The 27,166-nt window shown below is 56.7% G+C and overlaps 3 protein-coding genes across 3 annotated transcripts; 2 read left to right on the top strand and 1 right to left on the bottom strand.

The window, feature by feature from the left end:
• Positions 1-1,334: 1,334 nt before the first annotated feature.
• TOM1 (E3 ubiquitin-protein ligase tom1) lies at positions 1,335-15,125 on the top strand (the record flags this gene model as incomplete). The annotated part of the gene is made up of 3 exons (XM_066777876.1): positions 1,335-1,640; positions 2,993-10,880; positions 10,978-15,125. 3 exons carry the CDS (start codon positions 1,335-1,337, stop codon positions 15,123-15,125), a joined length of 12,342 nt encoding a protein of 4,113 aa, XP_066631971.1.
• A 4,953-nt stretch (positions 15,126-20,078) lies between these two features.
• SLS55_006446 (uncharacterized protein) lies at positions 20,079-23,302 on the top strand (the record flags this gene model as incomplete). The annotated part of the gene is made up of 4 exons (XM_066777875.1): positions 20,079-20,262; positions 20,475-20,942; positions 20,996-22,164; positions 22,241-23,302. The coding sequence occupies 4 exons, from the start codon at positions 20,079-20,081 to the stop codon at positions 23,300-23,302; spliced, it is 2,883 nt and encodes a 960-aa protein (XP_066631970.1).
• A 1,404-nt stretch (positions 23,303-24,706) lies between these two features.
• SLS55_006445 (uncharacterized protein) lies at positions 24,707-26,724 on the bottom strand (the record flags this gene model as incomplete). The annotated part of the gene is made up of 3 exons (XM_066777874.1): positions 24,707-24,871; positions 24,982-26,274; positions 26,335-26,724. 3 exons carry the CDS (start codon positions 26,722-26,724, stop codon positions 24,707-24,709), a joined length of 1,848 nt encoding a protein of 615 aa, XP_066631969.1.
• Between the last annotated feature and the right edge of the window lie 442 nt (positions 26,725-27,166).

Here is a 27,166-nt window from a genome sequence, read left to right as displayed (position 1 = left end):
GGCTGGATTGTAAAAGGAAGGAATGGAGGTAAGTGAATAAAGTTGCTGTCTGCAGCTTTGGGGAATATATAGCGGAAGAGTGATCGTAGGTGGCAATTGCCCAGAAAAAGAACGAGGGGAACTGTTTTGCGACCGGCGCAGTGGGCTTCACGGGCTTCCTGGGTCCGTTTTTTCCAAGATGTAGCGCAAGTCTTGTGTCGTGCGCGAAACAAAAGGGTTGGTGGATCCCCGGACGGACTTCTTGTAGGTACGGCATCGCGGGACAGAAACGCCGCTAGATGGGCTAAAACAAGTGTCAACCGGGGGGTGTTATTAAGTGCCAAAGACCCACAGCAAACGGCATAAGCACGCAGCCGCTTGCGCAGAAAATCCGGGGGAATTTGGATGAAACACGTCGTTAATCGGACCTTGAAACAGCTGTGTTAACCGACTTCGCAGTCCCTGGAGCAAACACGACCTCATGACGTTGCCGTCGCATATCGATCGCAGTTATTATCCGATGGAGAAGAGGATCTTGAGTCGTTGATGTGATGCACGGAAAAAAAGCCAACGTCACATTGAGTTACCGTGAATTAGTTCTGCTCGGGGTGGTGAAGTCAACACCACACAAACGGCAGGAGGTTCGCCCATTGGCTATCGTCAATAGCTAGTGGGAGGAACGGGCAGAGCGCGTTCGCGCTCCGTGTCTGAAATGGAATGGCCGATCAAGCTTGGGCGGCTCTCTGAAGCAGAGTGGAGGTGATGGTGTTACAGATGCCCGAGCCGGCTAATCTGCCGCCGGTTAGGTCATCTACACGTGATACCTATAAAAGTCTCCAAATACATGTCAGTTCGCACCGAATGCCTTTGTCAGAGTTCAGTCGCTAGCGAAAGCCTAGTTCCGATCAGCCGCGTCCCAAATCCCCAGCATTGTCGCTAAGGTGTTTCTTCTCCAGGTTAGCTCTACCGTAGCGTCGCCCGATCACGACCTTTGCTTTCACAGCCGGCCGAATAGATTTTAAAGGGGTGGGTGGGGAAACGGCGTCCAGAGGCTTGCTACGGTTAGCAATCATCTGCGTATCTGCAAATCTGGGGGATCTGGCGAAGGCGCTGTCGAAGTTCATGATCCGCCTCTACTTTGCCCAAAGCGGCAGTAGTGCTGTGCGGGCAGCCCCTCCGTCGTCCGGGAGCTCGACGAACGGGAGCGCTTATGCAGCCTAGTCAGATGATCGCGGATGGCGCATATATGCGCTTCGCCGCCTCCACCGGCTCTTGATCTTATGCTCGTTTGCTTTGCGCAGTTTTCAGTAAAGCACCTCCCGTTCACGCAGCTCGCAGTTGCCTCGACCACCAAAATGTCCTCGCAATCACCGTCTCAGACCCCAGACGAGCAGCGCGTTGCCGAAGCGCGCGCTGCCGTCACAGCCTCTCTGTCCTCGGTCGGCGGATCGATGAACGCCGAAATGCGGCAGCGCGCAGCGGACATCCACGCAAATGCAGCGGCCATCGAGAAGCAGGAGAAGGAACTGGCCAAGCAAACGGCGGCGCTGGCCAAGGACGGTGACAAATGGCAGAAGATGGCGGACCAGAACGTCAAGAAGCTCAACGAGATGGGCGACCTCCAGAACTGGACCGAGATGATCGAACGCGACCTACTGGTGGTGGAAGAAACGCTCCGGCTGGCGGAGGGCGAAGCCGATCAGGGAAACGCGAGCGGGACAAATGGATGGAGGCGGGGTTAAAGCGTTGGGAAGGAGGGACCTTGGACCTTTGGTGCTCGTCTCCAACCACAGCCCGCCGCGTGCGACGGCCGAAGGGCGCGGGGATGTAGCGGGTGGTGCAGGCTCAAGCCGCCTTGTGCCGCACCTCCAGGCGACGCGCTCGGCGGGCCTGGCGCTGGCGTCTTTCCGGGCGCGACGGGCGGCTGGCGCCTTGCACGCGTCGCGACGCCCACTAGCTTTCGCAAATGCCATGCGCGCCGTGACGGCACTGGTGGTGCCTCGCGGCGGATGATTAATGCTGCCTTCGTCAGAGTTTCCCGGTGACCATGGTAGCCGAGGGGCATCAAAAGCCCACGTAGCTCTTGTATGCACGTATCAGTGCCGTTAAAGGTAATTGCTTGCTGGTGACTCTGCGCTGCTCGTGCTGGATGCGGATAAACTGGAATCAGCCAGCATGCACGCCCAAGAGAGATCCGAGACTCGTGCAGCCCTTGCAACCGTGGTCGCGCAATGCTAGAATTTTCTCCCCAGGGCTGATTCGGGGCTTCAACGACTGCAGGTGTACCGCAAAGCTGCTCTGCGTGGTGGTCCGAGTGCCCACATTTCAAACTGAGTAAGCCTGTCGGTGACGTTAGGTTTGCTACCGCCTACCTCACGGCGAAGACGCAGACAACCAGCCCAACTTCCTCAGCACCCGCCTCCCCGCCACTCCCTCTTCATCACCCTCCGCCATCGGCACGGGCTGCCCTGCGCACTGCTTGACAAGGCCCGCGACACAGACGCAAAGCCCAACGCGAGAGGACGCCTGCACCGCTCCTCTTTCCGCTGGAACCTTTGCCCTGCGCTTCCGACTGACACAATCTCGCGCCTTTTCGCTCAACCGCCGCCTATTTGCCCCGAACGTCGCTGCTGCCGACCCACTACGCCACCTTTCAGCTTCAGGCACGCGCGCCCGCGATTTTGACTGCAGTTGCGCCGCCACCGGCCGCTCTTCCGCTCGCGCCTCACGCTACCTTTCATCACCGCGACACCCGCCAAGCCCACCCTCATAAGCCCGCTGCCGACCACCCCATCGCAGCCGATCACCCCGAACCGCTGCAGAGTGAGGCTTAGAGCTGTGTGAGCTGGATAGCAACATCTGGGTGTGGGAAGGTCTGCCTTCCAGGCTGTGGTTGCGAAGATGGGGAGGATAAAAAAGGTCGCAACATCCAAGCATGACGCGACTCTGGTATGTCACTCTCCGCTTACAATCTGAATTGTGGCAAACGCTTGCTGACACGAATTGATTACAGTCTCCGTACATTGCGGACTTCATCAAGGAGACGCTTGCGCTTCCGCTTCACAAGATACCCGCTCACCTGAGCACCTTCCCCCGGCGATGGCCCTTCCCTCGTGGCGACCTGTATCACTGGATACCCGTGCTGAACCGTTTCGACCGCGTGCTCGAGCTATTCGTTGAGGAGTATGCCCTGGTTAGTGGCCCTCAAGCCCAGCCCTTCGGCAGGCGTCTACTGCTGAAGGGCGATGCGGAGGAGGGCAAGCAGTCATCTGAGTCGCTGCCCGGCGCTGCCGATCTCGATGCCGCTGGCTACACTGCAGAGGGCGATCGGGAGCTCCTCGAGGAAATCCTGAGATTCACCAAGTTGTTACTGGAAAATTGTGGGAACCGCAGCCTGTACGCTAGCAGTGAGCATCTCAGCAAGCTTCTTAACACTACCTCACTTCCGCTGTTGAGGACGACTTTGCGTCTCACCCTCAGGCTTGCCCAACGCTACCATACCTCGCGTGTGCGCATGGGCTCCAGCAGCACCGTGCAGAACAGCCTTCTCATCAGCCACTACAACATCAATCTCGATAACCTTCTCAAGATCGCGTTACCTTTCGTAAAGGGCTCCTCGCCAGCATCCGGTAAGGGCAAGGATAAGCTCACTCTTAGCCCGAGCACCGATGCACCGTCAGACAAGGTGCAGGTGGCGGATCTGGTGGGCAAGGTCAAGTTCGAAGAGATTCCGCCTGCTCTCCGTGAGGAGTGGGGCAGCGTCTTCTTGTCCTACTACGACACTACAAAGGACGAGGCCGGCAAGCCCGCCCCGCCTGAGCCATTTGCTAGTCCCGGTGGGGCACCGAGTACCCCGACTCCCGTACGTCGTTCTACGCTGGGTCCCAATGCCACGCCTAGGCAAAACCGCGCTGCACCGACCGAGCAGTCGCCACGCACTCCCGTGACACCCAACGCTCAGCATGATGGATCCCGTCCCGCTGGTCCAAAGTTCTTGGAAGTTCCCTACCGCGAGATCTCTTCTCAGCCGTGCTACGAAGTCATGAGGAGCTATGCTCAAGACGTGCCCGAGGAAACCCGCTACGAGCTTCTTCACCGCGTCCGGGTTGCCCAATCCCTTGTGTCCGATAGAGCGGCACGAGAGAACATCGTAGCCATCCGGTTGCTTGCTATTGCCAACTTAGCTTATGTCCACCCTGAGACGACATTCCACCAAAAGATTGGGCAGCCGGATGCTGATGAGCCCCGCCCGCTTCAGCTTGCCTATCAACTCGCCGAGCTGATTCATCCCCCTGCAGATGGGCAGCTAGGTGCATCTAGAGAGCTCCAGACCACCGCCTTGTGTGCTTTGGAAGCCCTTACCAAGCACAAGAACAAGGGCGCTGATCTGACTTCCGCGCTGAGTCTCAACGTCAACCACGGCGTTCTCTTCTACGTAGCTCGCAAGGCAGTTGCTGAACTTACGCGCGATGACGGGCCCGGGGATTCTCTCGAAGACGACGAGTGGCGAGAATCCTTGTTCACTTTGCTCACCAGCATTCCAGGACAGGTCAACCGTATGGGCGAGAGTATGGTTGCTGCAGGATTGTTCGATATCTTCGTAGAAGTGCTCACTCTCCGCACCCAGAGGTCCGAGCGCTACTACTCTCGCGTCTTGAGCTTCCTGGACACCTTTGCATTTAACCTGCGCGACGCTTTCCAGGCCTTTGTGCAGGCCAAGGGGCTCGATGCTATCGCTGATCTTGCTGGACATGAGGTTGAGAGCGCTTACGCACGGGCCGAGCGTGGCGAAGGCATGCCCGATCAATACAAGACGCAACACACGGATTACAAGATCGCGTACTACCCCCAGCAGACCCTTCGCTGGCTCTTCAAGTTCATCAGTCACATGATGACTCATGGGGGTGGTGGCATTGATCGACTACTTCGGAATTTGATGGACTCTCCGCGTCTTTTGGCAGGCCTCCGCACCGTCTTGGCCGAGGCTCCCGTCTTCGGAAGTACCGTTTGGAGTATGACTGTCAACATCCTGGCAAACTTCATCCACCACGAACCTACGAGCTACGCTATTATCGCCGAAGCTGGACTGAGCAAGACTTTCTTGGAGACTGTCACGCAGAGGACGATTGAAGAAAAAGCCGTCGAGGCGACCACCGAGAATGTTACTGAGACGCCCTCGCAGTCCGATGCCCCCATTACCAAAGAGGAGCCTCCGGCAGATAAGGACTCGAAGCCTGCAACCACTGGTATCCTCCCAGTTGCCGAGGCAATCGCTTCGGTTCCTCCCGCTTTTGGCGCCATCTGCCTGACCGAGGCTGGTCTGAACCTCTTTAAGAATTCTACCGCCCTTGAGAGCTTTTTTGAAGTCTTCACCAGTCCTGCACACGTGAAAGCGATCGAGGTAGACTCGGAAACGACACAGACGTTGGGCTCTTCATTCGATGAGCTCGTTCGCCACCACCCTCCGCTCAAGCAAGCTATTCTTGCTTCGGTCAAGAATATGGTTGCAAGGGTTGGTAAGCTCTGCTTTGAGAGGGCACAGCATAAAGGTGTCGGCTCCAAGCTCTGGGTTGAAAGTGGTGATGGTAAAATCCTCGTCTCCGGAGGTCGTAAGGCTCTCTGGGGAAAGGAGGGCAACCGCCACCAGCAGTCTTCAAACCAAGGAGATGACGTGGAAATGACTGATGTTGACATTTCGGCAGCTTCTGCACAGGCTCCGAATGTCGACGTCTCCATAGACGATGTTGTAGAGCAAGAGGATCCTAAGGACGGGCCTACCACCACTCAATTTATCACCGCGGCGTGCAAGTTCTTGGAAGGCTTCTTCATCAACGAATCCCTTTGCTCGGCATTTATCGAGGAAGGTGGCCTTGAGTTCATCCTTGACTTCGGGACTCTACCATGCCTACCGTACAACTTCAACGAGTACTTCGCTGTCGGAGAGGAGTTCAGCCGCGTCATTCAAATGATCGTAGAGCAGAAGCCTCACCTTGCTTTACCTTCTCTAATTAGGCGGTTCCAAGCTGCTTGCGACGAGCTGGAGCCTTTCATGCGCAATGACCGCCAGTCGGCTTATCTTGCGGTCTTCACTAGCAGGAACGCCGGTGCGGACGTTGATGCCGAGGTCGCCGCCAATGGCACGCGATTTGCAAAGGCCCTTGTTGTGGTCCTCACCCTGGCTAATGCACTCTCCATGACATTCCAAGGCTCAATGTTCAACCACCGTTCAAGCCACAACATTTTCTCGCTGGTCAACATGGGCGACATGTACGCACACCTGATCGATAGTCTTGGTAGGCTTCAGAGGTGCTGTGTGTGGGAAGAGATCCTCCTTCAAAAGGAGATCCCCTCTGATTGGGAGAAGAGTACAAGAGTCAAGAGCAGTGGCTTTAGCACAGACGAAGCAAACAACATCCTTCGCTTAACCGACCCGCGTCATCCCGAGGAGCCCAGTGACGCCGCGACTACGGACACGTCTGGTCAACAGTCGAGCGCGGTCAACAGCGGCGATAGCGGTACGTCGCAGGCTGGCACAGCCCTGGACAAGGCATCAGCTCAGTACAAGAACACAAAGGTTTTGCGTTACCTCCTGAGCCAAGTCCCTACCGCAATCACTCCGTTCCTGCAGGCACTGGGTAAATGCCTTCTCTTCAGGAGGGCTCAGGACCAGTGGATGAAGCAGAATGCTTTCGTCGTTGCAGACCAACTTGCCAAACTCGCTTTGGATCAACTTAGTTATGAGCTCCCGAAGAAGAGCGCCGACGCCAAGGACCGTTACGCCTATTGGATTGTCATTCTTACTTCCATTTCCCAGATTCTCATGGAAGGAAGTATGGATCGTAGTCCTCCGCATATGCTGACTCTAATCCTCGGGTCTTTCCAAAGTCAAGGTGGCCTGGACCAGCTGAGCGGCATACTCGACTCTTTCTTTGAAGAGGCGAAGGGCATCATAGAGAAGAACGACAGCCAGGAACTTCCGGAAGATGTACAAGGCCTGATGAACCTGGCACTCGGCGGCGTCAAAATCGTCTTGACTTTGTATGCACACATGGTCAACCCGAAATGTGTGATAGATGCGCACCAGACGAATGCCATGAACACGCGCGACCGGAACCGACCAAAGGGCGACTCTTTCTTCCCATCCCAGTTCCTTGTTGAGCTGCGTATGGCTGTCATCAAGCCGGTGGAGAAGATATGGAATTCGGAGCTGATGAACAAGGCCACAACGTCCATCGTCAAGAATCTTGTCGAGATCCTCCGTATTGTCCTGGACAGCGAGGGCGAGAACGAGGCATACAAACGCGCTGAAACCCCTCCGGCACGGTCGAGGTTCGTCTACAAACCGTGGAAGGCACGCCCCTCTGAACTGCTGGAAAATCTTAAGCGTGACGGCTTCGAGGACGGCCTGGCGAAGGAAGCGCAATACCGCTCCTACGACAACGCGGCCGCCGCCAGGGAGTATTGTAACGCAGCAAAGAACGATGCTCGATTCTCCCGAAACCCGGTTCCTCCATATGAGACTGAGCTACTCAAGCAAACTGATCAGACTCCATCAACCTCCACCACTCCTCGGTTGACAGCTGAGAGCGAGGACGAGTTCGAGGAGCCCGGCTCTCAGTCCATTGTCATGTCTGATGCTCAGCCAATTCCGACGGAGCCCGCCACTTCCGTCAACGTTACCAGTAGCTCGGTCTATATTCCACACGCCATTCAAAACTCGGCGTGGGGGCGTGGAACCACGGCAACTGATGCGGGAAGTGCCGAGTATATCAGAGTCGAAGATCTTGAGGATGCGAGATCTGAGGTCCGGAAGAACGTCATCGACCGTGCGTTGGAAGTCGTCGATGTACACGAGGACGTCACCTTCGAACTTGCAGACTTGATATCTGCAGCTGTCGCAAAATCATCTGATGCTTCTAGCATGCGTACTGAGATCGGCGAGACCCTTGTTAATGCGCTTATCTCCTTGCAATCCGAGGAGGACCTGAGGCCCATCGGCAAGAAAATTGCATCATACGCCCACCTTCTCGCCCTCATCCTCCAAGAGCGCGAATTCTACAAAGCGACTCTACCTCAGCTTAAGGAGTACTTCTCTCAATTGCTTGGATTCATCAAGACCTCTCCAGAGCAGCGTGGAGAGGAGTCGTCACCTTGGATTGGCCACGTATTGCTTATCATCGAGCGCATGCTTGCCGACGATGCTCAACCTCCTCAGATCCAATGGACTCCTCCGCGAGACGATGATGCTGATGACTTGACACTCCCTGCGATCGAGCTCCCAGAGCCGGTTGTGCCCGAAGAGGACAAGCGCGAGTTGTTCAATGCCATCGTCGAAGTTCTGCCTCGCATTGGCAAAGACGAATCTCTGGCGCTCTCGGTCGCCCGTGTCCTTGTGACCCTCACCAGGAATAGACAGCTTGCCACAAAGCTGGGAGAGAAGCGTAACCTGCAGCGCCTGTTTGTCATGGTGAAGCAGCTTAGCGGCATCACCAACGAACGGTTGCAGGGTTCATTCATGTTGATTCTGCGTCACATTGTCGAGGATGAAGAGACCATCAGGCAAATCATGAGAACTGAGATCAAGGCACTGTTCAAGGAGAAGGGCAGTCGCCCTCGGAACACTCCTCAGCAAATGGATACCACTGCCTATGTTCGAGCTCTCTGGAACCTTGCCATCCGCAGCCCCGAGATTTTCGTCGAAGTCACCAACGAGAAGTTGAAGCTTACTAGCTATGCTCGGGAATCGCGTAGTCAGAACTTCCTGGAACTCAAGGAAGAAGAGGCTCCTGCCGACAAGAAGCCAGACGAGAAATCTGGCACGGAGGGTGACCAGCCCGCCGAGTCATCAAAGGCCGTCGAGACTGTCAAGCCATCCACTGAAGTGGAAGCCAAGGGAGAGCCGGAAAAGCCGAAGCCTGCTGACACGAAGCCCCCGGTCATTGAGAATCCAGACGGCGTTATTCACTACCTCTTGTGTGAACTTCTCACCTACAAGGACGTGGACGACAAGGAGCCTGCCGCTGCGCCTACAGAACAATCAAAGGACACTCCTGCAGGTGATGTAGAGATGACGGATAGCGCAGATCGTGCTACTCCCGTAACTCCGGGCAGCACCGCATCTACCCCGGCTCCCGCTCCCGAGCAGCAGAAGAAGAGCGAGAAGCCCACCTTCAAAGCTGATCAGAACCCGATCTTCATATACCGCTGCTTCATCCTCCAGTGCCTGACGGAGCTGCTAACGTGCTACAACAAGACCAAGGTGGAGTTTGTCACTTTCTCGCGCCAGGCTGACCCTCAAGCCATGACACCTTCAAAGCCGCGTTCAACTGTTCTCAGGTATATTCTTGAGAACCTTGTCCCCGTGGGTACTTTGGCACATGCGGAAGACATTTCTTTCAAGAAGAAGTGCGCTACCTCGAACTGGGCCATTTCTGTCGTGGTAGCTTTATGCCAAAAGACTGGCGAGCGCAGATCTGCCAAGGGTCGCGATGCCAAGGAAGAAGATGAGTCGGAGCTGCTCTTCGTGCGCAAGTTTGTCCTTGAACACGCCTTGAGGGCATTCAAGGATGCCAACGCCTCTTCGGAGCTGCTGGACATGAAGTATTCCCGCCTGCTCAACCTTGCTGACCTTTTCCACCGCATGCTTTATGGCAAACCCACGAACAGTTCCAGCAGCTTCCCTGTGGATATGATCGTGGCCTCTCAAAAGCAACTGGCACGGATCATGTACGAGAAGAACTTTATCACCACTTTGACGACCGCCATTGCCGACATCGACCTCAACTTCCCCAATGCCAAGCGGGCAGTGAAGTACATCCTCCGTCCCATCAAGCTCCTCACGCAGACTGCTATCGAGCTCAGTCTGAATGCCGAGATCTCGGGTGTGCCGGGTCAGGCCGATGAAGATGAAATATCTACAGCATCATCGGTTTCAGACATGGACGAGTTCCGCGAGGAAACTCCGGATCTCTTCCGCAACTCCACTCTTGCCATGTTCGATCCCAGCAGGGACGAGGAGACTGAGTCTGAAGAGTCTGATGAAGATGACGATGAGGACATGTACGGTGATGAATATGGTGACGAGATGGAGTACGAGGAAGATATGGAACATGATGGCGATGACGTGGTCAGTGATGAGGACGAAGAGATCGAGGGTATGGGCGATATCGAGGGTCTGTCTGGCGACGTCGGCGATGACGTGGAAATCGTCATCGAGGGCGAAGACGGAGACGACATGTCCGAAGATGATGACGATTCGGCGGACATGGATGAGGACGATGAAGATCCCGAAAACGACGAGGACATTGAGATCATGGACGACTTGGACGACGTCCCGGGCGACGACATCAACGATAGCCTCAACGGGGACGAAGATGATGAATGGGCAAGTGAAGACGACGAGGGAGACGATTACGACGAAGACGGTGCCGACGAAGATCACGGCCCCCCTGGAGGAATCGATAACCTTGTCCGCATCCTGGATGGCCAAGGTGGCCCTGGTCTGCTGGAGCACCTCCAAGGCGATATGATGGATATGGAGCACGAGGGTTATTTGGACGACGAAATGCAGGAGGACGAAGGTATATTCGCCGACCTCCAGCGAGCCTGGGCTGCGGATAGGCTAACCGCAGTAGATGAGGAAGACGAGGAGGAGGACTACGATGAGGACGACATCGCCTACGAGGCTGGACTTGAAGGTTTGATGACCCGAGAGATGCGCCACTTGCTCCCGCAGCGCTTACTGAGAGCGTTAGATGATGAAGATGGCATTCCCGATCCTGCATGGGGTTGGGGTGCTCCTCCAGATTTCCGGGGGCACCATCATCACCACCATCGTCATGGTATCATTGGTGTCAACCCCTTCTCGTTTATCCCGCCTGCTACGCTTGACCGTCATCTCGGTAAGTCCACATGTTCAACCCTGTTCTTGACCATACTGACATGTCTAAGTTCCAGCTTATCGAGCCCATCGCCCGGCTGGAACCCAGCGTGGTGCAGATGACGGTACAAACCCTCTTCTCCAGCGCTCCGGTCGACCCTCTTCGGGTGCTGGCGGTTCTAGCGGTCGTCGCGCCGGTTCGAGTGACTGGGTCCACGCCATGGATCCCATGCGGCCTGGCCGTTTCCCCCCTGGAGGCGACACTCCTGTTTCCTTCATCAGCAACCTTCTCAATATCATGAGTCATGGCTCGGCTACTATTCAGCAGGATGGCATCACAGTGACCGTTCAGGGCATGTTTCCCGGCGATCCCGGTTTCCCTGATGGTACTTTCGATCCCTATGCCCGCCGCGACCGTCGGGGCCATGACCACCATTCTCGTTCATCGCGGGATGACCCGGCTCAGGCGGTCTCGTTCGTGCCGACCCTTACGACAATGCGCTGGCAGGAAGAGGGCCGCCTACTCTTTGGCAGCCTTGCGATTGAGAAGTCCGTCCGCATCGTCAACTCCATCCTCAGGTTGCTGGTCCCTCCCGCGATCAAGGCCACTAAGGAAGCCGAGCGCAAGGAACGTGAAGAACGTGAAGCTCATGAAAAAGAGCTCATCGAAAGGGAGAAGCGCGAACGTCAGGAGCGCGAGGAGAAGGAAGCTAGAGATAAGAAAGAGAAAGAAGAGCGTGAAGCTGAAGAGGCTCGCCGCCTGGAAGCAGAGAGGAGCGCGCAGGAGCAGCCTGCTGAGGCCGCGACAGAAGATCAACAGATGGCGGATGCTGGAGTTTCGCAGCCCGCAGCCGCTGTTGAGGGAGAAACCGCCGCCCAAGGCGAAACCGCACAGGCTCAGAACAGGGTCGTTGCCAACCTCCGTGGCCGTGATATCGACATTACCGATCTTGGTATCGACTTGGAGTACCTCGAGGCTCTGCCTGAGGACTTGAGGGAAGAGGTCCTGATGGCTCAGATCCAAACTCAGCGCGAAGAGGCTCGGACTCAAGGCACTGAGCCGTCAGACATCAGCCGCGAGTTCCTCGATGCCCTACCCGAGGATATCCGTGACGAGCTTCTCCAACAGGAGGCAGTGGCCCGTCGTCGCCAAGTAGATGCAGAGGAGAGTCGTCGCCAAGGTGCACCTCCTCGTGCTGAAGAGATGGACGTTGCTACTCTTTTCGCCTCTATGGACCCTGGTCTTCGTCAGGCTGTCCTGATGGAGCAAGACGACGAAACTCTGCGGGAACTGCCTCAGGAGCTTGCTGAAGAGGCCCGCCGTTTGGGTGGTGATCGTCGTCTGAACCATCACATAGCCGACATTGGCCGTCTCAACCGTGGTTACCGCCGCCACGATGGTGCCCCGCAAGAGGAGGAACATGCACAGAGAAAGCAGAAGCCTCGTCCCATTGTCCAGATGCTCGAAAAGTCCGGTGTTGCAACTCTACTTAGACTCATGTTCATCCCACAGCAAGGTAGCGCCCGCCAAACTTTGAATGGCATCCTCAAGGACGTTTGCCAGAACCGTCACAACCGCGCCGAGGTTATCAGCATCCTCTTGTCCATCCTCCAGGATGGTTCGGCGGATATCAACGCCGTTGAGCGCAGCTTTGCCCAGCTCTCTCTTCGCGCTAAGCAGCCCCCGGCTCCGCAGCCGTCCGGTACCCAGAAGACTCCGCAGCCTTTGAAGCGCTCACTCACTGGTCCGCTTGCCGGTCAACAACTCTCAACTCACGGCGACATGTCGCCCATCATGGTTGTGCAGCAGTGTCTGAGTACTCTCGTCTACCTGGTGTACAACAACCCTCACGTCGCCTCTTTCTTCCTTGCAGAGCATGAGACGGCGGTGGGCTTCAAGTCAAAGGCTTACCGCAAGGGCAAGGCGAAGGAGAGCAAAGCTTACAAGTACCCGTTGAACGCCCTTCTCAGTTTGCTTGACCGCAAGCTCATCGTTGAGAGTTCTACCGTCATGGAGCAGCTGGCTTCTTTGCTGATGAACATCACGAGTCCGTTGGGAATCCTCCTCAAGAAGGACAAGGAAAAGAGCGAGGAGAAGAAGGACGAGCCTGCTGAGGCCAGCACTTCTGCTCAGCAACAAATCGAGGGCACAGCTCCGGAGACCACTGAGACTTCCACGACCGCTGAGCAGACCACAACCGCTGAGCAGGCCACGGAGCAGGCCCCTGAGCAGCCCATGGAGCAGACAGCGACTCAGACCGATGACCCTGCTGCAGCTTCGACCGAAAAGAAGGATGAGAAAAAGACCGAAGACAAGCCCGATGACAAGAAGAAGGCGCGTGGTCTTGTTCCGCCCGAGGTACCTGAGTACAACCTTCGCCTCGTTGTCCACATTTTGGCTGCCCGTGAGTGCAGTAGCAAGACGTTCCAGAACACGCTGTCCGTCATCAACAACCTTTCGGCCATTCCAGGCGCCAAGGAAACGTTCGGAAAGGAGCTCATCAAGCAGGGTCAAGACTTGGCTCAATCCTGCCTTGGCGACCTTGACGAGCTCGTCTCCCAAGTCACTAAGGCCAAGACGGGCACCGACGTGCAAGGCATGGCTCTATCGAAGTTCTCGCCGGCCAGCTCTGATCAGACCAAGCTTCTCCGTGTGTTGACCGCACTGGACTACCTCTTCGATCCCAAGCGCTCGGAAACTCAAGACAAGCCTGCTTCCAGCGTTGCAGATGGCCTACCCGCCGAACAGAAGGCCGATATACTCACCACGCTCTACGAGAACCCCACCTTCTCGTCCCTGTGGCACAAGCTTAGCGAGTGCCTGACAGTCATCCGCGAGCGGACCAACATGCTCAGCGTAGCCACAATCCTCTTGCCGTTGATCGAGGTGTTGATGGTCGTCTGCAAGAACACCACCCTCAAGGATGCGCCGCTCGCCAAGTTGCACGCCAGGGAAGTCGAACTGTCTAGCCCACCGCCGGAGAACCGTATGGAGAGTTTGTTCTTCAAGTTCACTGAGGAGCATCGCAAGATTCTCAACGAGCTCGTCCGCCAGAACCCCAAGCTCATGAGCGGCTCATTCTCGGTTCTTGTGAGGAACTCGAAGGTGCTGGAGTTTGACAACAAGCGCAACTTCTTCAACCGCCGCCTTCATTCTCGCGGTGCTGAGTTGCGCCACCCGCACCCCACGCTTCAACTCGCTGTTCGCCGTGAGCACGTCTTCCTCGATTCGTTTAAATCGCTCTACTTCAAGACTGGTGACGAGATGAAGTACGGCAAGCTCAGCATCCGTTTCCATGGAGAAGAGGGTGTTGATGCAGGTGGTGTTACTCGCGAGTGGTTCCAGGTTCTTGCCCGCCAGATGTTCAACCCCGACTACGCTCTCTTCATCCCCGTTGCCTCAGATCGTACCACTTTCCACCCTAACCGTTTGAGCGCGATCAACCAAGAGCATCTTCTGTTCTTCAAGTTCATCGGTCGTATCATCGGAAAGGCATTATACGAGGGTCGCGTGCTCGACTGCCATTTCAGCAGAGCCGTATACAAACGCATCTTGGGCAAGCCTGTCAGCATCAAAGACATGGAGACGCTGGACTTGGATTACTACAAGTCCCTCCTGTGGATGCTCGAGAACGACATCACGGACATCATCACCGAGACCTTCTCTGTCGAGGCTGAGGAGTTTGGCGTCACACAGACTATCGACCTCATTCCTAACGGTCGCAACATCCCAGTCACTGAGGAGAACAAGCAGGAGTATGTCCGCTTGATGGTCGAGTACAAGTTGACCGGCTCTGTTCAGGACCAGCTCACCGAGTTCCTCAAAGGTTTCCATGACATCGTCCCGGCGGAGCTGATCTCAATCTTCAACGAACAAGAGCTCGAGCTGCTCATCTCTGGCCTGCCTGAGATCGACGTGGACGACTGGAAGAACAACGCCGAGTACCACAACTACACAGCAGCATCGCCACAGATCCAGTGGTTCTGGCGCGCGGTGCGCGCATTCGACAAGGAGGAGCGGGCGAAGCTGCTGCAGTTCGTGACGGGCACGTCCAAGGTGCCACTCAACGGCTTCAAGGAGCTCGAGGGCATGAACGGCTTCAGCCGATTCAACATCCACCGTGATTACGGCAGCAAGGACCGCCTACCCAGCTCGCACACGTGCTTCAACCAGCTGGATCTGCCAGAGTACGAGACCTACGAGGCGCTCAGGCAGCAGCTTCACACGGCCATCACGGCTGGTAGCGAGTACTTTGGCTTCGCTTGAGCATGGACTATTTCCTCCTGCTTCTTTCTCGATGGTGGTGCACACGTGCACCGAAACGGAAGAGAGAAAAATTGATGAGAGCGAATGGTCATGAGTTGTTGCTTTGCTGCATTTCAAACGGCGCTGGCGAAGTGTTTTCTTTTTTTTTTTTATTCCTTTTGCTAAAAAATTTCCGAAGATGCGAGGAAAAGGAGGGGGTTTCCCCTCACAAAGTAGATAATATCGGATGGTCTCAACTGGGAAAGGGGAGGAGATGATCTTCTCGATCTTGCTTTTTGGAGGGAAGGAGGAAGGATTGGAGTGGTGGGATCGACAGCAGTAGTTAGTCCTTTTCTTTTTCTTTCTGGCTTTTCTGTTCTCTTCTCTTCTTCTTCTGCGTCTTTTTTTCTTTCAATTCAGCGTTCATTCGTTGTATCACCAGCATGCGAGTGGAGGAAGGGCAGACACTACTTTTATTATAAACTTCGTAGGGGAAAGAGGGAAATGAAGAAGAGGCAAAGACGGAGTGCAGGCCGTTTCTTTTCCACTTATTCTTCTTCTTTTTCTCGTTCTTTCTCCTCCCTCTCTCTCCGTTCTTGGCTCGTTCGGCTTGAACGCGATGGGAAGGTGAAGATGATGGATGGTGGTGGCTGAGTAGATAGCAATTCTTTTTCCTTCTGTCTTTTCCCTCTTCATCTTCTATTAGGGCAGAGAGGCAGGCAATTCTATGCGGCTTAGAAGGGATTTGACCACCGTGCATGACTTGCGTGATCAAGTGATTGTGTGCCAGCGGTGTTGAGAACATATGATTCCCCGGATCATCGGTCGAGGTAGTCGGCGGTGATGCGGGGTGGGTCACGTAGGAGCACGTCGGTGACAAAATAAATTGCCTACCCGCATCTGCCTCATGAAAGAAATCTCCCACCGGGTGGGTAGTTGAATACCAGATACGGACGTAAATATGTGCATTTAAAACGTACATTTACGTTCGGATCTTGTATTCAACTGCCTAGACCAACTTGATAATGCAGTGTTTGTGTAGGGTAAACACGGGGGTGCAACTTCTTTTGTCACCCGCCGTGGGAGTGGGATTGGAGTACAAGATGCAGATTGAGGCTCAAGCTCGCATTTGCTCGCGTGATGAGGCGGAGGAGTCGGTATTTAAGCTGGTGTGGTCTCTTCGACTGCTGGGGCTTCTTCAAACGCTGGCAAAGCCTGGGCAATGCGGTATAGGGCAGCATCTAGGAGATAAAAACTGGTGGAACATATTCCTTGACACTGCAAACACTTCGGCCGGGAGGCTTTTGGCGTCCTGGACCTCTGTTTCTCTCGGCGACGTCGTTCGGACACAACGCTATCCGAGATCAACGATGATGCAGCACTCTATGTGATGACGATGAAGTTTCACGACAAAACCCGATAGATGAGGCGCAGCATTCGGTTTCGATGCTGCTGCTGTCCCATCAATCCACGAGGATGATATGCACCAACAATCTGCGGGGACTCCACGGAAGCATTGCTGGTCGCCAATTCTTTATTTTCCTGGTGAAAGCTGTCGCGCATGTCGCTGGACTCTCAACAGGCAAAGGAAACGCCCAGTACAAGAGGTGAGGCCACCTCTCCGCAGTAGCGAAGTAGAATATGTTGCGTTTATTGCTGACGCTGCCTCTTTTTTGGGATGCCATCGATTCAGTTGTCCCGGTTCAAGTGTGAGAGTGTTTATACGCGTTAGTTCCGGGGAAGGGGAGAGCCGCCCAGCTGCCCGGAACCGCCGTGCCTGATGGGCCCTGCATATGTGGGCACGGGTAGGATGTGCGGCTGGGGCTGGTGCACCGATGAGCTTTGAAGGTCAGCTGAGGCCGGGGTTTGCTCAGCAGTGAAATAAATCAGCAACATGCTTACGTGTGTAGTTGAACCATATGTCTGGATGTACCTTTACGGTTTAAATCTCGCATTCTAGGCCGGACAGTCGCTCCAAATGCCGATACGTGAAGCATCGGTTTCGCGGCACGGGGTGGCCAGATCATTTGCAATCTGTTGTGACGCTACATAAGCTTGTATTGCTGTCATTCAGCGTTACTGGGATAATGGTGATTGTTACACACGGTGTAAAGATGGATTTACGCATCATTTAGCCCAAACACAGATCACTAGTCAAGATGGTCTAGTTTATCGCAGCCAAGATATACCACATCGGAGCGAAGAAACAAAGGTAGTTAGAATTGCCCAAATGGCGGCTGCTCTAGACCGCAGTGGGTGAATGAAGCTACCAACTGCATCTCAAATTGGTATGTGATGGGTGTGCGAGAAAAGAGCGAAGCGAGTAGGACACGGTAGTTTTTATGTGTTGCAAGTTTACTATGAGGTGTCACAGCAGATGACAAAAGATATCGACCCACCCGCATCATCACTTGAATAAGTAGTTGAGTGCAAGATCCGGACGTAAATGTGCACATTTAAAACTTAGTTTTACGTCCGGATATTGTATTCAGCTCCCTATGTAGGAAGATGATATCGTCTTCGATGAGGTCCAAGGGCTAGAATCTTCAGTCACTGCTGTGGTGTTTCCGATGATCAGGGGACAGCATTAAAGTTCAAGACAGGGCTGGCGTGGTCCGTGCTGCAGTTTTGTCGAGTCAAGCAGAAGTCAGTTGTCGGTGACCCTTTTTCATTTTCGCCATGTAAAGCAGCTACCGGTTAGATGACGATCACCACGGGCGAGGCATTTGTGCTAGTTTTGGAGTGTATGGATCAACAACCCTCTCGCCAAGCCGGGAGCCGGCGTGAGTGTGAGCGTGGGCGGGCGCGTGGAACTCGGTCGAACAGGCCGGTGGTCTGTGAGGCCCTCTCCCCTATTACAATTTCCTCTCTCGGCACGCGAACGACAGCGCAACCCATGTCAGGCATGACGTATGGAGAAATGGAGGTGGAGAGGGAATGCGACACCAAGCCAATCAACTTGCGCGGCGGGCGCGGGGAGTGCGATGGCAGATGGCAGCATGAGAACGCAGAACCCCCCGCGAGATTGGGCGACGGTCGGCTCGGCGGCAGGCTAGAGGCAAGGGAGGGCGGCCATGTTTGATTCGCCAAGTAGTGTGTAGATTGCAAGCCACCAGCCGCCGCGACCCGGACGACTGACTTGAGCCGCAACGGCTGTAGGGCAGGAGGGGCGACGGCTGTCTCTTGCCTCTTCTGTCTCCGCACTCCAGCCACACCTCCACGATGCCCGCTCCACGATGCACTGCGACCCTGACCTCCTTTTGGCCTGGCCGGCCCCGTCGCGTGAGGCGCAGGCGGGGGAGGGTTGAGGCGGTGCAACGTCGCACGCCGCACGCCGCGGGAAGGGCAGGCTAGCTGGCTAGGTACTGTAGGAAAAGGGGTGGCTCCTGCGTCAACGCTGACTCTCGCCGCGATTAAGGACCGCCCAAGCACGCCGCTTTACTCCGCCTGCGCGCGAGTTCCGCCGGCACCGCTGAGTGCACCGCTGAGTGCTGATGCCAGTGTTTGCTTCTCGTCCTTTTTCGTGCGCCACCAACTGCGGCGCTGACTTGAAACCCTAGTTCCCCGCCGGCAGCGGGCAACCTGGACCCTCTCGCGCCTGCTGTTTTACATTTTTAGCAGCGGCAAGCTAGCACACAGTAAGCTCATCGTGGAGTCGCCTCAAATAAAGATCACCGCATTTCGGCATTCGTCATCGCCTCGTATTGTTTGATCCCCTTCGACCCCAAATCGATCACCCTGCTGCCGCCGCCGTCAATCGCCTTCCAACGGCCGCTACCGTCCCTTTTCCCCGTTCGCCTGCACAGGGCGAGCTCTACCGTCAAGCAGCGCAGCAGCAGCACCACGACGACCGGTCAGCCAGCTTGGCGATGAGCAGCAGCGCCGCGGACCTTCTGCGGGCCCCATTGATCAACTCATCCCACTGACCGACCGATCGGAGCGCGGAGGCCTCTGGAGGCGGCCCCAGCACCCACACAGCAAAGCAACCCAACGCCACGCACGACCGCCGCCTGTGCGCAGAAGCTCCACTACAATACTTGCTCCACGTGGGAAGCTCGGCGTCGCCGGAGTTGTCTGCGACTTTTCCTCCTCTCTCTTTCCCCCACCCACCCTATCTGTCTTCTGCGCCCCGTGACCTTGCTTTCTGCAGATAAGGAGTGACTGTTTTCTGTTTGCTTTTTTTCGGAAGCAAACTTTGCTCGCCGCGGGGGAGAGTCGCAGCACTCGTACATCTCAGGGAGAGAAGGAAGCCAGCCAGCCCATCGACGAGGGGGAAAAAACAGGAATAGAAAGAAAAGAAAGAGCACGGAAAAGGAAAGACCAGCAAAGATGGAGTCCGACAACAGACAACAACACCCACCGCAACCCCGCATAGACACCACAGTACCCTCAGCCTCCGCCTTCACGAACGACGCACCAACAACAGACAGCCCCGCCGCCATCACCCCCGCTTCCGCCATCACCCCCTCCTCCGCCTCCTCCATCCCGCACCCGGCCCTCGCCCGCGCCACGTCGACGTCGTCGCGCTTCTCGCGCATCTCGCAGGGCACGCGCCGCTCGCGCTTCGTCGAGGCGCTCGACGACGACCGCGACGCCGACCTCGACGCCAACTACGAGACGGGCTCGTACCGTGGCCGCAGTAGCGTCGCAACCGCCCGCCCCGGCAGCATCCGGTCAGTCGCGTCGTACGCGAGCCTGCAGCAGCGGCGGCGGAGCCGGTCGAGCAGCTTGGGGATCGAGACGGGGGCGAAGGGGACTGCCGCGAGGGGGAGCAGCGTGCCGGCGGTCGGCGCGGGGGATGGCGGTGCCGGGCTCGGGGACGGGACGACGCCGACGTCGGGGAAGAGGCAGGTTTCGTTCAACTTCCCGCTGATGCCGCCGCCGCCGAAGAGCGGCTCGGACACGACGGGGACGCCGACGACGCCGGGGTTCAACGATAGGACCGGCGGTGGCCGTAGCAATCCGTTCTCGGACATGTACGGCGTGGCCGATTCGAGGTCGTTGAACCAGAGCACGGCGAGCTTGGTGAGGGATGTGGACGGGGTGGATTACGCAGACGAAAGGACGAAGGGCGGGTTCGGCGCGGATGCGAAGGGGGCGGAGGCTGGGATGCCGAGTCCGAAGCTGGAGTATTTCTTTGAGGGCAATCAGCAGCCTGGTAAGTTGACTTCTGCCTTCATATCTCTACAGGTGTTTGGGCATGATGGGGTGGGATGGATTGGGACTGCAGCTTCTGCGCGATTTATTCTACGCGATTTGGCACCAAACAATTATTCTGAGCCCAGCTGTTTTGTTTGGGGCAGGGAAGGGGCTACATGGAGCTCTTGAATGATTCTAGTATCTTGAGCGCAACTGCTGACATTTCTGTAGGCTTCAATCCGACGGTGCACTGTCCGGCAAGAAGGCACTTTTTCCGGACCAGATGGGTGACCAGCTCCATCATCCTCATCTCGATATACGCCACAATCGTCTCCGGTCTTTTCCTCGTCGTGGCTCTGCGTGGTCCGGAATGGCCAATGATACGCACCAGTGGCTGGCTTACGCCGTCCAACGCATCCCTGCTTGTCGCGATTCTGGCAAAGACGGTTGAATTGTCATTCGGATCTTCGATCGTTGCCTTTCTTGGCCAAGTGTTGAGTAGGCGGAGTTTGAGTGTGAGAGGCAGCGGCAAGGGTGTAACTCTTGCTGAGATGAGCATGCGCAACTGGGTCGGTGCGCCTGGCTACATGGTGGCAAACTTTGAGACGGTGCGGTACGCGCTTTTCAGCATCCTGGGAATCATCAGTTTCATTGCAGCCATTGTTGCGACGGTGTACACGTCCGCCTCGGATGCTCTGGGTAAGTCGAGATTTCCACCTCTCGAGAGGACATTGGCTGACAGCACCGCGCAGTGCAACCCCAGCTCAAGCTAGGTGCCTTGGAGACGAAGATTGCGAAGGCGAATGTAATGACCAAGTTTGCCAACAACCAGTACCTTGGATTCAATTGCGAGACGCCAATCCCCGTCTCTGAAGATGAGGAACACCGCAACGCAACCTGCCTTGACATCTCGTACGCAGCGCAAGCGTACCACGACTACCAACGCTACGTCGCCGAATGGGACTCCTTTGCCAAAAACAAGTCCGCCGGCACTACCAAGGAGACTCGGGTGCCTGCTTTCTCGCAGTACCGCTCTGAGATTCAAGTCAATGGAACCTGGCTGGATGTTTCAGCTTTTGAGTGGAATGGTCGTGTTGTCAACAACGTCAGCTTGGCCATGCCTCATGCCGGCGTCTTGGGTGCGGCTACGGATGAGCGCAATGAAATCCTACAGCCGTCTGAACTCGGCGGCTTGGGCGCATACAACCTTGTTGCTTCAGTGCCCAGCCCTGCCATCCACGTTCTTTGCGCGAACATGGACCGCAGCGAGCTCGCTCCTATCGTCTACACCGCGTGGAACTACTCGGAAGACCTAGATGCCCCGACGTGGCCCGCGCAGGTTAGCTTCCTCAGTTCCAACTCATCTATCAACACGACCGTCGTCGACGATCTCTTTGGTTGGCGCAAAAACGGCCAGAATGCTCCCATCTTCCCGCGCTACCCGTCGAACTACAACACAGTCCTGAACCAAACATTCTACTATGGCCGCGAGTCCATCTACCTGCTAGGGCGCGATGGAGACACGGACGTAGAGCGTTACTCGCTCTGCCAGCTGAAGGCATCGCTCACGCCCAACTGCAGCACCACCTATAGCGCCGTGCAGGAAGGCTCCTCGCTCTCGTCAACATGCGATCCGGAGAACGACCCGCTGGCATACATCAACAGCGACGCAGGTGCAGAGAGCGGCTCCGCGACCGTCAGCCTCGACTGGCCATGGGTCGGTACGGAGTGGGCGAACTCGATGTCCCTGAGCAACGGCATCACGGACGGTAAGGCCAGCATCGCGCGACTGCTCACGCAGTCAATCATCAAGAAGCCGGAGTTACAGCTGGATCGGCCGAGTATAGCGGAGGCGCTCGCAGTGCTGGCGAGCACCACCTTGTTGCTGAGCACACAGGACGCGCAGATGGACATGGACTGGGTAAGCAATTCTTCATTCTATTATCTCCTACCTTCACAACGATGAAGCGGCGACTAACCAATCTTTTCTTACACAGGCCCACGACGAAAACATCCTGCTCTCGCCCGAAACCGTCAACTTCAACGCCACCCTCCGCGAACGCACCTACGCATCCGGCCCGACGGGCGAACCGCAAAAGCTCTTCTACATCGTCCTCGTCTTCGCCTTCCTGACCAACATCCTCTGCCTCGCCTACTTCATCTTCCACCGCGGGCTCGTCACCGACTTCTCGGAGCCGCCCAACCTCTTCTCGCTCGCCGTCAACTCGCCGCCGTCGGCGTCGATGGCGGGCTCGTGCGGCGGCGGGCCCGCGGGCCGGCAGTGGGCCGGCGAGTGGTTCATCGGCGAGAGCGGCGGCCACCTGTTCATCGTGCCGAAGGAGGCCGTGCCCGCGGTCGTGGCGGCGCGCGGCAACATGGGCAACGCGTGGCGGGTCGAGGAGGAGGCGAGCTGGCCGGTGCAGCAGCAGGGACACCATTACCCGCCGGGCGACCTCAACCACCAACACCACTACGGCCAGATACCGCAATATAACAACCACAACAACACCGGGGGGCCTGGAGGCCCTCTCGCCATCTCGACGGCCATGGCGACAAGTCGTGGCCTCGACGGCGGCTACAGCGGCAACGGCAACGGCGGCGGTCTCCTCGCCCGCTTGAAGCAGCGCTTCTCATCCTCCGGCCCCCCTGGCGGCGGCATGAACGCCTCCACCGCTTACGTCCGCAGCCCCGACACCCCGTCCAGCGCCACCCGCCTCACCTCTTCCGGAGGCGGCGGCGGCATGCCTCCCAACAGCGCGTGGAGCAACCGATCCTTCGGCGGTGGCGGCGGCGGATACATCGGCCTCAGCGGTGGGAACAACGGTGGCAGTCCGACGTCGTCGCCGCCGAACGGGTTGTATCCGACGACGACGAGGGGGACGGCGTATACGGGCATGAGCGGGGTTTCGGCGTACGAGATGATCGGGGGGATGTCTGGCGGCGGTGGTGGTGGTGGAGGAAATGGACCGCGGTTGGGGACGCCGGGAGGCGGCGCGAATACGAATAGTCCGATCAGCAGGGCATATTCGAAGTTGAGTCGGAAGAGGACGTTTTTATAAGATGTGGTCGGTCTTGTTTCTTCTTATTTTTCTCTCTGGTCTGTATTATTTTTTTTTTTGGATGCAAGGGCGGCATTGGTGAGGCGTTTTGGTTTTTTTTTTTCCCGGCTTCGCTTTTATCTCTTTTTGTTGAACACATCGTTTGTAAAGCGTTGTAGCATGTGGTCCTTCCTGGTCGATGAAAGGGACTGGGCGCTCGATACCCTGGAGTGTTGAAAAGAATTGAATGTAAGAAAATTTCAAAGAGGAAAGTTAAAGAATCTGAAGATGGGAAAAAAGGAAGATTTGTTGTCGAAGAGATTTTTCGAGTCTTACCTACGTGGGTAATTTGAATACTTACTCTGTTTGGACGTGGTATGTTGCTGTGTTAAAGTTCGCATGTGTGCCTGGGTGCTTGCTTTGACTATCGGCATAGAGGCTTTGTTATTTCTTTTCAAGAAGGGTAGTATGTGTCCAAAAGTCAGCTTCAACTGTCTACGGAAGGAAGGATGTAGCGTTCATTTCGGGACTTGCAAAACCCGATTAATTCAGTGTTAAGAAAAATTACTATTCTTTTCGCGCTTTCTATGTCTGTAATTAACTAGGATATATAGCGTTCATCCCTCATGTTCTAACAGCTGGGATAGCGACCCTCGAGAAAAATATCTCGTCCATTCTGGCAGTACCGGTTCTATCCACTCCTCTTCAGGGCAGCGCGCAAGAATAACGTGTCCGTAGAAATCGACGTCCAGGCTCTAGATGTGAAGGGTGTCTATAGCTTGTTCTCCTTCTCTTTCTCTCTCCTGTCGCGTCTATACGGAAGTCCGCATGTACAGCCCCCTCTCGCAGCCGATGGCTAGCGCGAAGAATAGCAGAACATGGCGTAACTATGCCTTAGCTCGTTCTTAGAGAGAAAAAAATTACGTAGGTAGTTAAAGCTATCGTCCGGACGAGAATGTCGAATTAAAAATTCTACATACACGTCCGGACGATGGCTTCAACTACCCATGACATGAGCAAAAAACAGATCCACGCTAGCCATCGGCTGCGCGAAGGAGCTGTATATTGGTACAACCGTCTGTGAGAGCATTTGACCACAATAGCCAGAAGCTTCACACACCCCACATCCGCACGAGGTGGCCAGGCCATCTTCGACTCACGAAGTCACTTCCCTCGTTCCTCAGTGGATATGCACACGAAAGTTCAGAGACGATTTCGCGTCAAGGGCGACGTTGGGTTTTCCTTGGCCTGCGAGCATCCCCCCCGTCGAAGCTCGGCGCGGCGTTATGGATCGATCCATCGGGCAAGCGGTCTTTTCGGTCGGTCGGTCGGTGTATGGTTGGTTGCCCCAATTCCAGTTTTTCACCAGTACATCCAAACTGGTTTCTTTTCCTTTTGCAGCAAACGATGGTAAACATCGTTGTCTCATAGCCGCACCCTCCGATAGCTCGTCCGATCTCCGATGACACCTTTCATCGGCATCCAGCAGGCCCAAACAATGAGGCCGAGCGACATGCACGCCAGCACGGCCAGCAGCAGCTGCAGCGCGACGGTATCGCGGTCTTGCATCGGTTCGTAAGCGCCGTCGACCTGCAACAAAACACATGCACCAGTCAGCAAAAGAAGAAAGAAAAAAACCCCCCAACATCCGTCAGGTGGAAGGTGGGACCTCCGACATCAGAAGAAGAAGAAGAACTCACCGTCATGCCACTGCTCCGATCCACCACCGGGCTAACCCCCAGCACGCTCCCCGCGCCGTCCAACGCCTGCACCCGCACGACCTCGACCTCCCTCCCCGCCTGCGCCAGGTGCAGCACGCCCTCGAACCCGCTCTTCTCCACCGTTTCCAAAACGACCCACTCCTTCTCGTCCTCCGCATCCGCATTCGCGGCGGCGGCATTGGCGCCCATCAGCCGCCACGCCCGCACCTCCGTCGCCCCGTTCCAGCTGACGTGCAGCCGGTTCCGCTTTACTGTCACGGCCGGGCTCGTGCGCGGGTAGCCCTTCCAGTCGGCGCTCTTGAACGCGCGGTACGACTTGACCCAGCCCCAGCCGAAGAAGGCGGCGGCGCCGAAGTGCGTGTCGCAGAGGACCTCGACGTCCGCTTCCGCTCCCTGCTCCAATTCTTTCCTCTTCTCCTCGTCATCATCGCTTTGCTGCTGCTCAGTGACTTTGAACTCGGTGTACGCCGCCGAATGGCCCCACCCGACGAAGAAGTTGCCGTTCTCCAACCGCTGCACAGAGCCTTGCGAGTGCGCGAGGATGCCCGCGGGGCTGACGAGCGCGGCGACGAGGCGGGCCGTCATGTTTTCCTCGTCGAGCCGGACGACCAGCGCGCGGCTGTGGCCGTGCGGCGTGGCGAGGGCGTCGTTGTTGTCGTAGGCGCCGTTGTCGAAGATGGTCAGGGTATTGTCGGCCGGGTGCCAGCGCACGTGGTGCTGCCAGGAGAAGTCCGAGGCGGTGCCGTTGGAGAGGTCGGCGAAGGAGGAGCGGGCGCCGCCGAGGCGCCAGACGACGGTGCCGTTTGTGCTGTTGCTGTTGCTGTTGCTGCCGCCGTCGTCGGTTCCGTCGGTGTTGTTGTTGTTGCTGCTGGTGAAAGGCGAGATGCATGTCACGGTGTGCGTGTAGCGCGCCGAGACGTAGTACCGCCCCGTGGCCGGGTCCTTGTCGACGCTGTTGATGTGGAAAAAGTCCCACGCGTCGTCGGGGCTGCGGCCGTGCGACTTCAGCGGCGCGAACGACTCGTCGACGGCGTAGTGGCTGGAGGCGCGCCACTGGAAGAGCAGCGCGCCCGTCGCGACGTCGATCTCCTGGAAGAGGCCGTCGTAGATCCAGCCGTCGGCCGGCCCGCCGACGGACGTAAGGTCGGCCGGGATGACTTCGTAGATGGTGAGCAAGGCGGTGCCGGCGGACGTGAGCTCGAATTCGTGCAGGTCGCCCTCGAGGCCGTTGGCCGGGGTGAGCGTGTGCACGACGTCGTATGAGGAGTTGAGCTTTTTGTGTCAGTGGGTATGGTCACTAGTTGTTGAAGAGCGAGTCGAAAGAATGCTCACCATGTAATACGTCCCGCGGCCGTGGGTTCCATCATCGGTTCCCGACCAGAAGGTGAGATAGGTTTCGCCCATGTAGGTTTGAGGCCTGAAGTCCATGACCTCGCCCCACTTCTTCTCCATATACACGAGGTTGCCCTCCGCATCGAGGATCATCGGGCCGGGCGTGGAGACGGATCGGCCGCGGGGTTCGAGGAAGACATAGCCGGGGTCGCATTGCGTGCTTTCCGTAAGGACGTTGACCCGGGGCGAGGCGAGGTCGAAAGATGCATACTCGCGCCAAGGATATGCCCCGTACAGGCCTTGATCATACCAAAGCGGGTTAGACTGGCGCGAGGGCGCTGCCTGGGTCAGAAGCGGCAGCACAGAGGCGAACAGGAACTGGAGCTTCATGGCGGATCAATGGCAGGAATAGCCGGAGGGTCGACGGCAATGGCAGCAGGCATGATGTGAAGGGGCTCAACACATATTGTAAGGTCGCGGAAGGCAAGCTCCGCGCGTGCCATGAACCAGGTGCTGACGAGGCCGATGTGGGCGGGCCCAGGAGCGTTCCCCAAGCCGATCGATCTTCTGCCCATGGCTTACGCGCCGCTCTGATATCGCTGCCCCTGGACGCTGTGGACGCGAAGTCTGGGCGACGAGTGGGACTGAGGTCTCGTCCCGGCTTGGGTTGGCGCCACCTCCAACGCGTGTACTCGCAATCACGGCCATACTCCCCGGCACCATCCAGGGTGCGGCGACGGCGCGGGCGCAGGCATTCGGGGCGCAGTGTTCGGGAATGGGCGGCCTGTCGCAGTTAAGCCCGACGGCAGTAAATCCGTCTCAAGGCGAGCTC

The sequence above is a fragment of the Diplodia seriata genome, assembly GCF_021436955.1.
Source record: "Diplodia seriata strain FDS-637 chromosome Unknown scaffold_6, whole genome shotgun sequence".
NCBI lineage: Eukaryota > Fungi > Ascomycota > Dothideomycetes > Botryosphaeriales > Botryosphaeriaceae > Diplodia > Diplodia seriata.
Note: the sequence above shows the minus strand (reverse complement) of the source record. Positions and strands in the feature narration are given on the sequence as shown.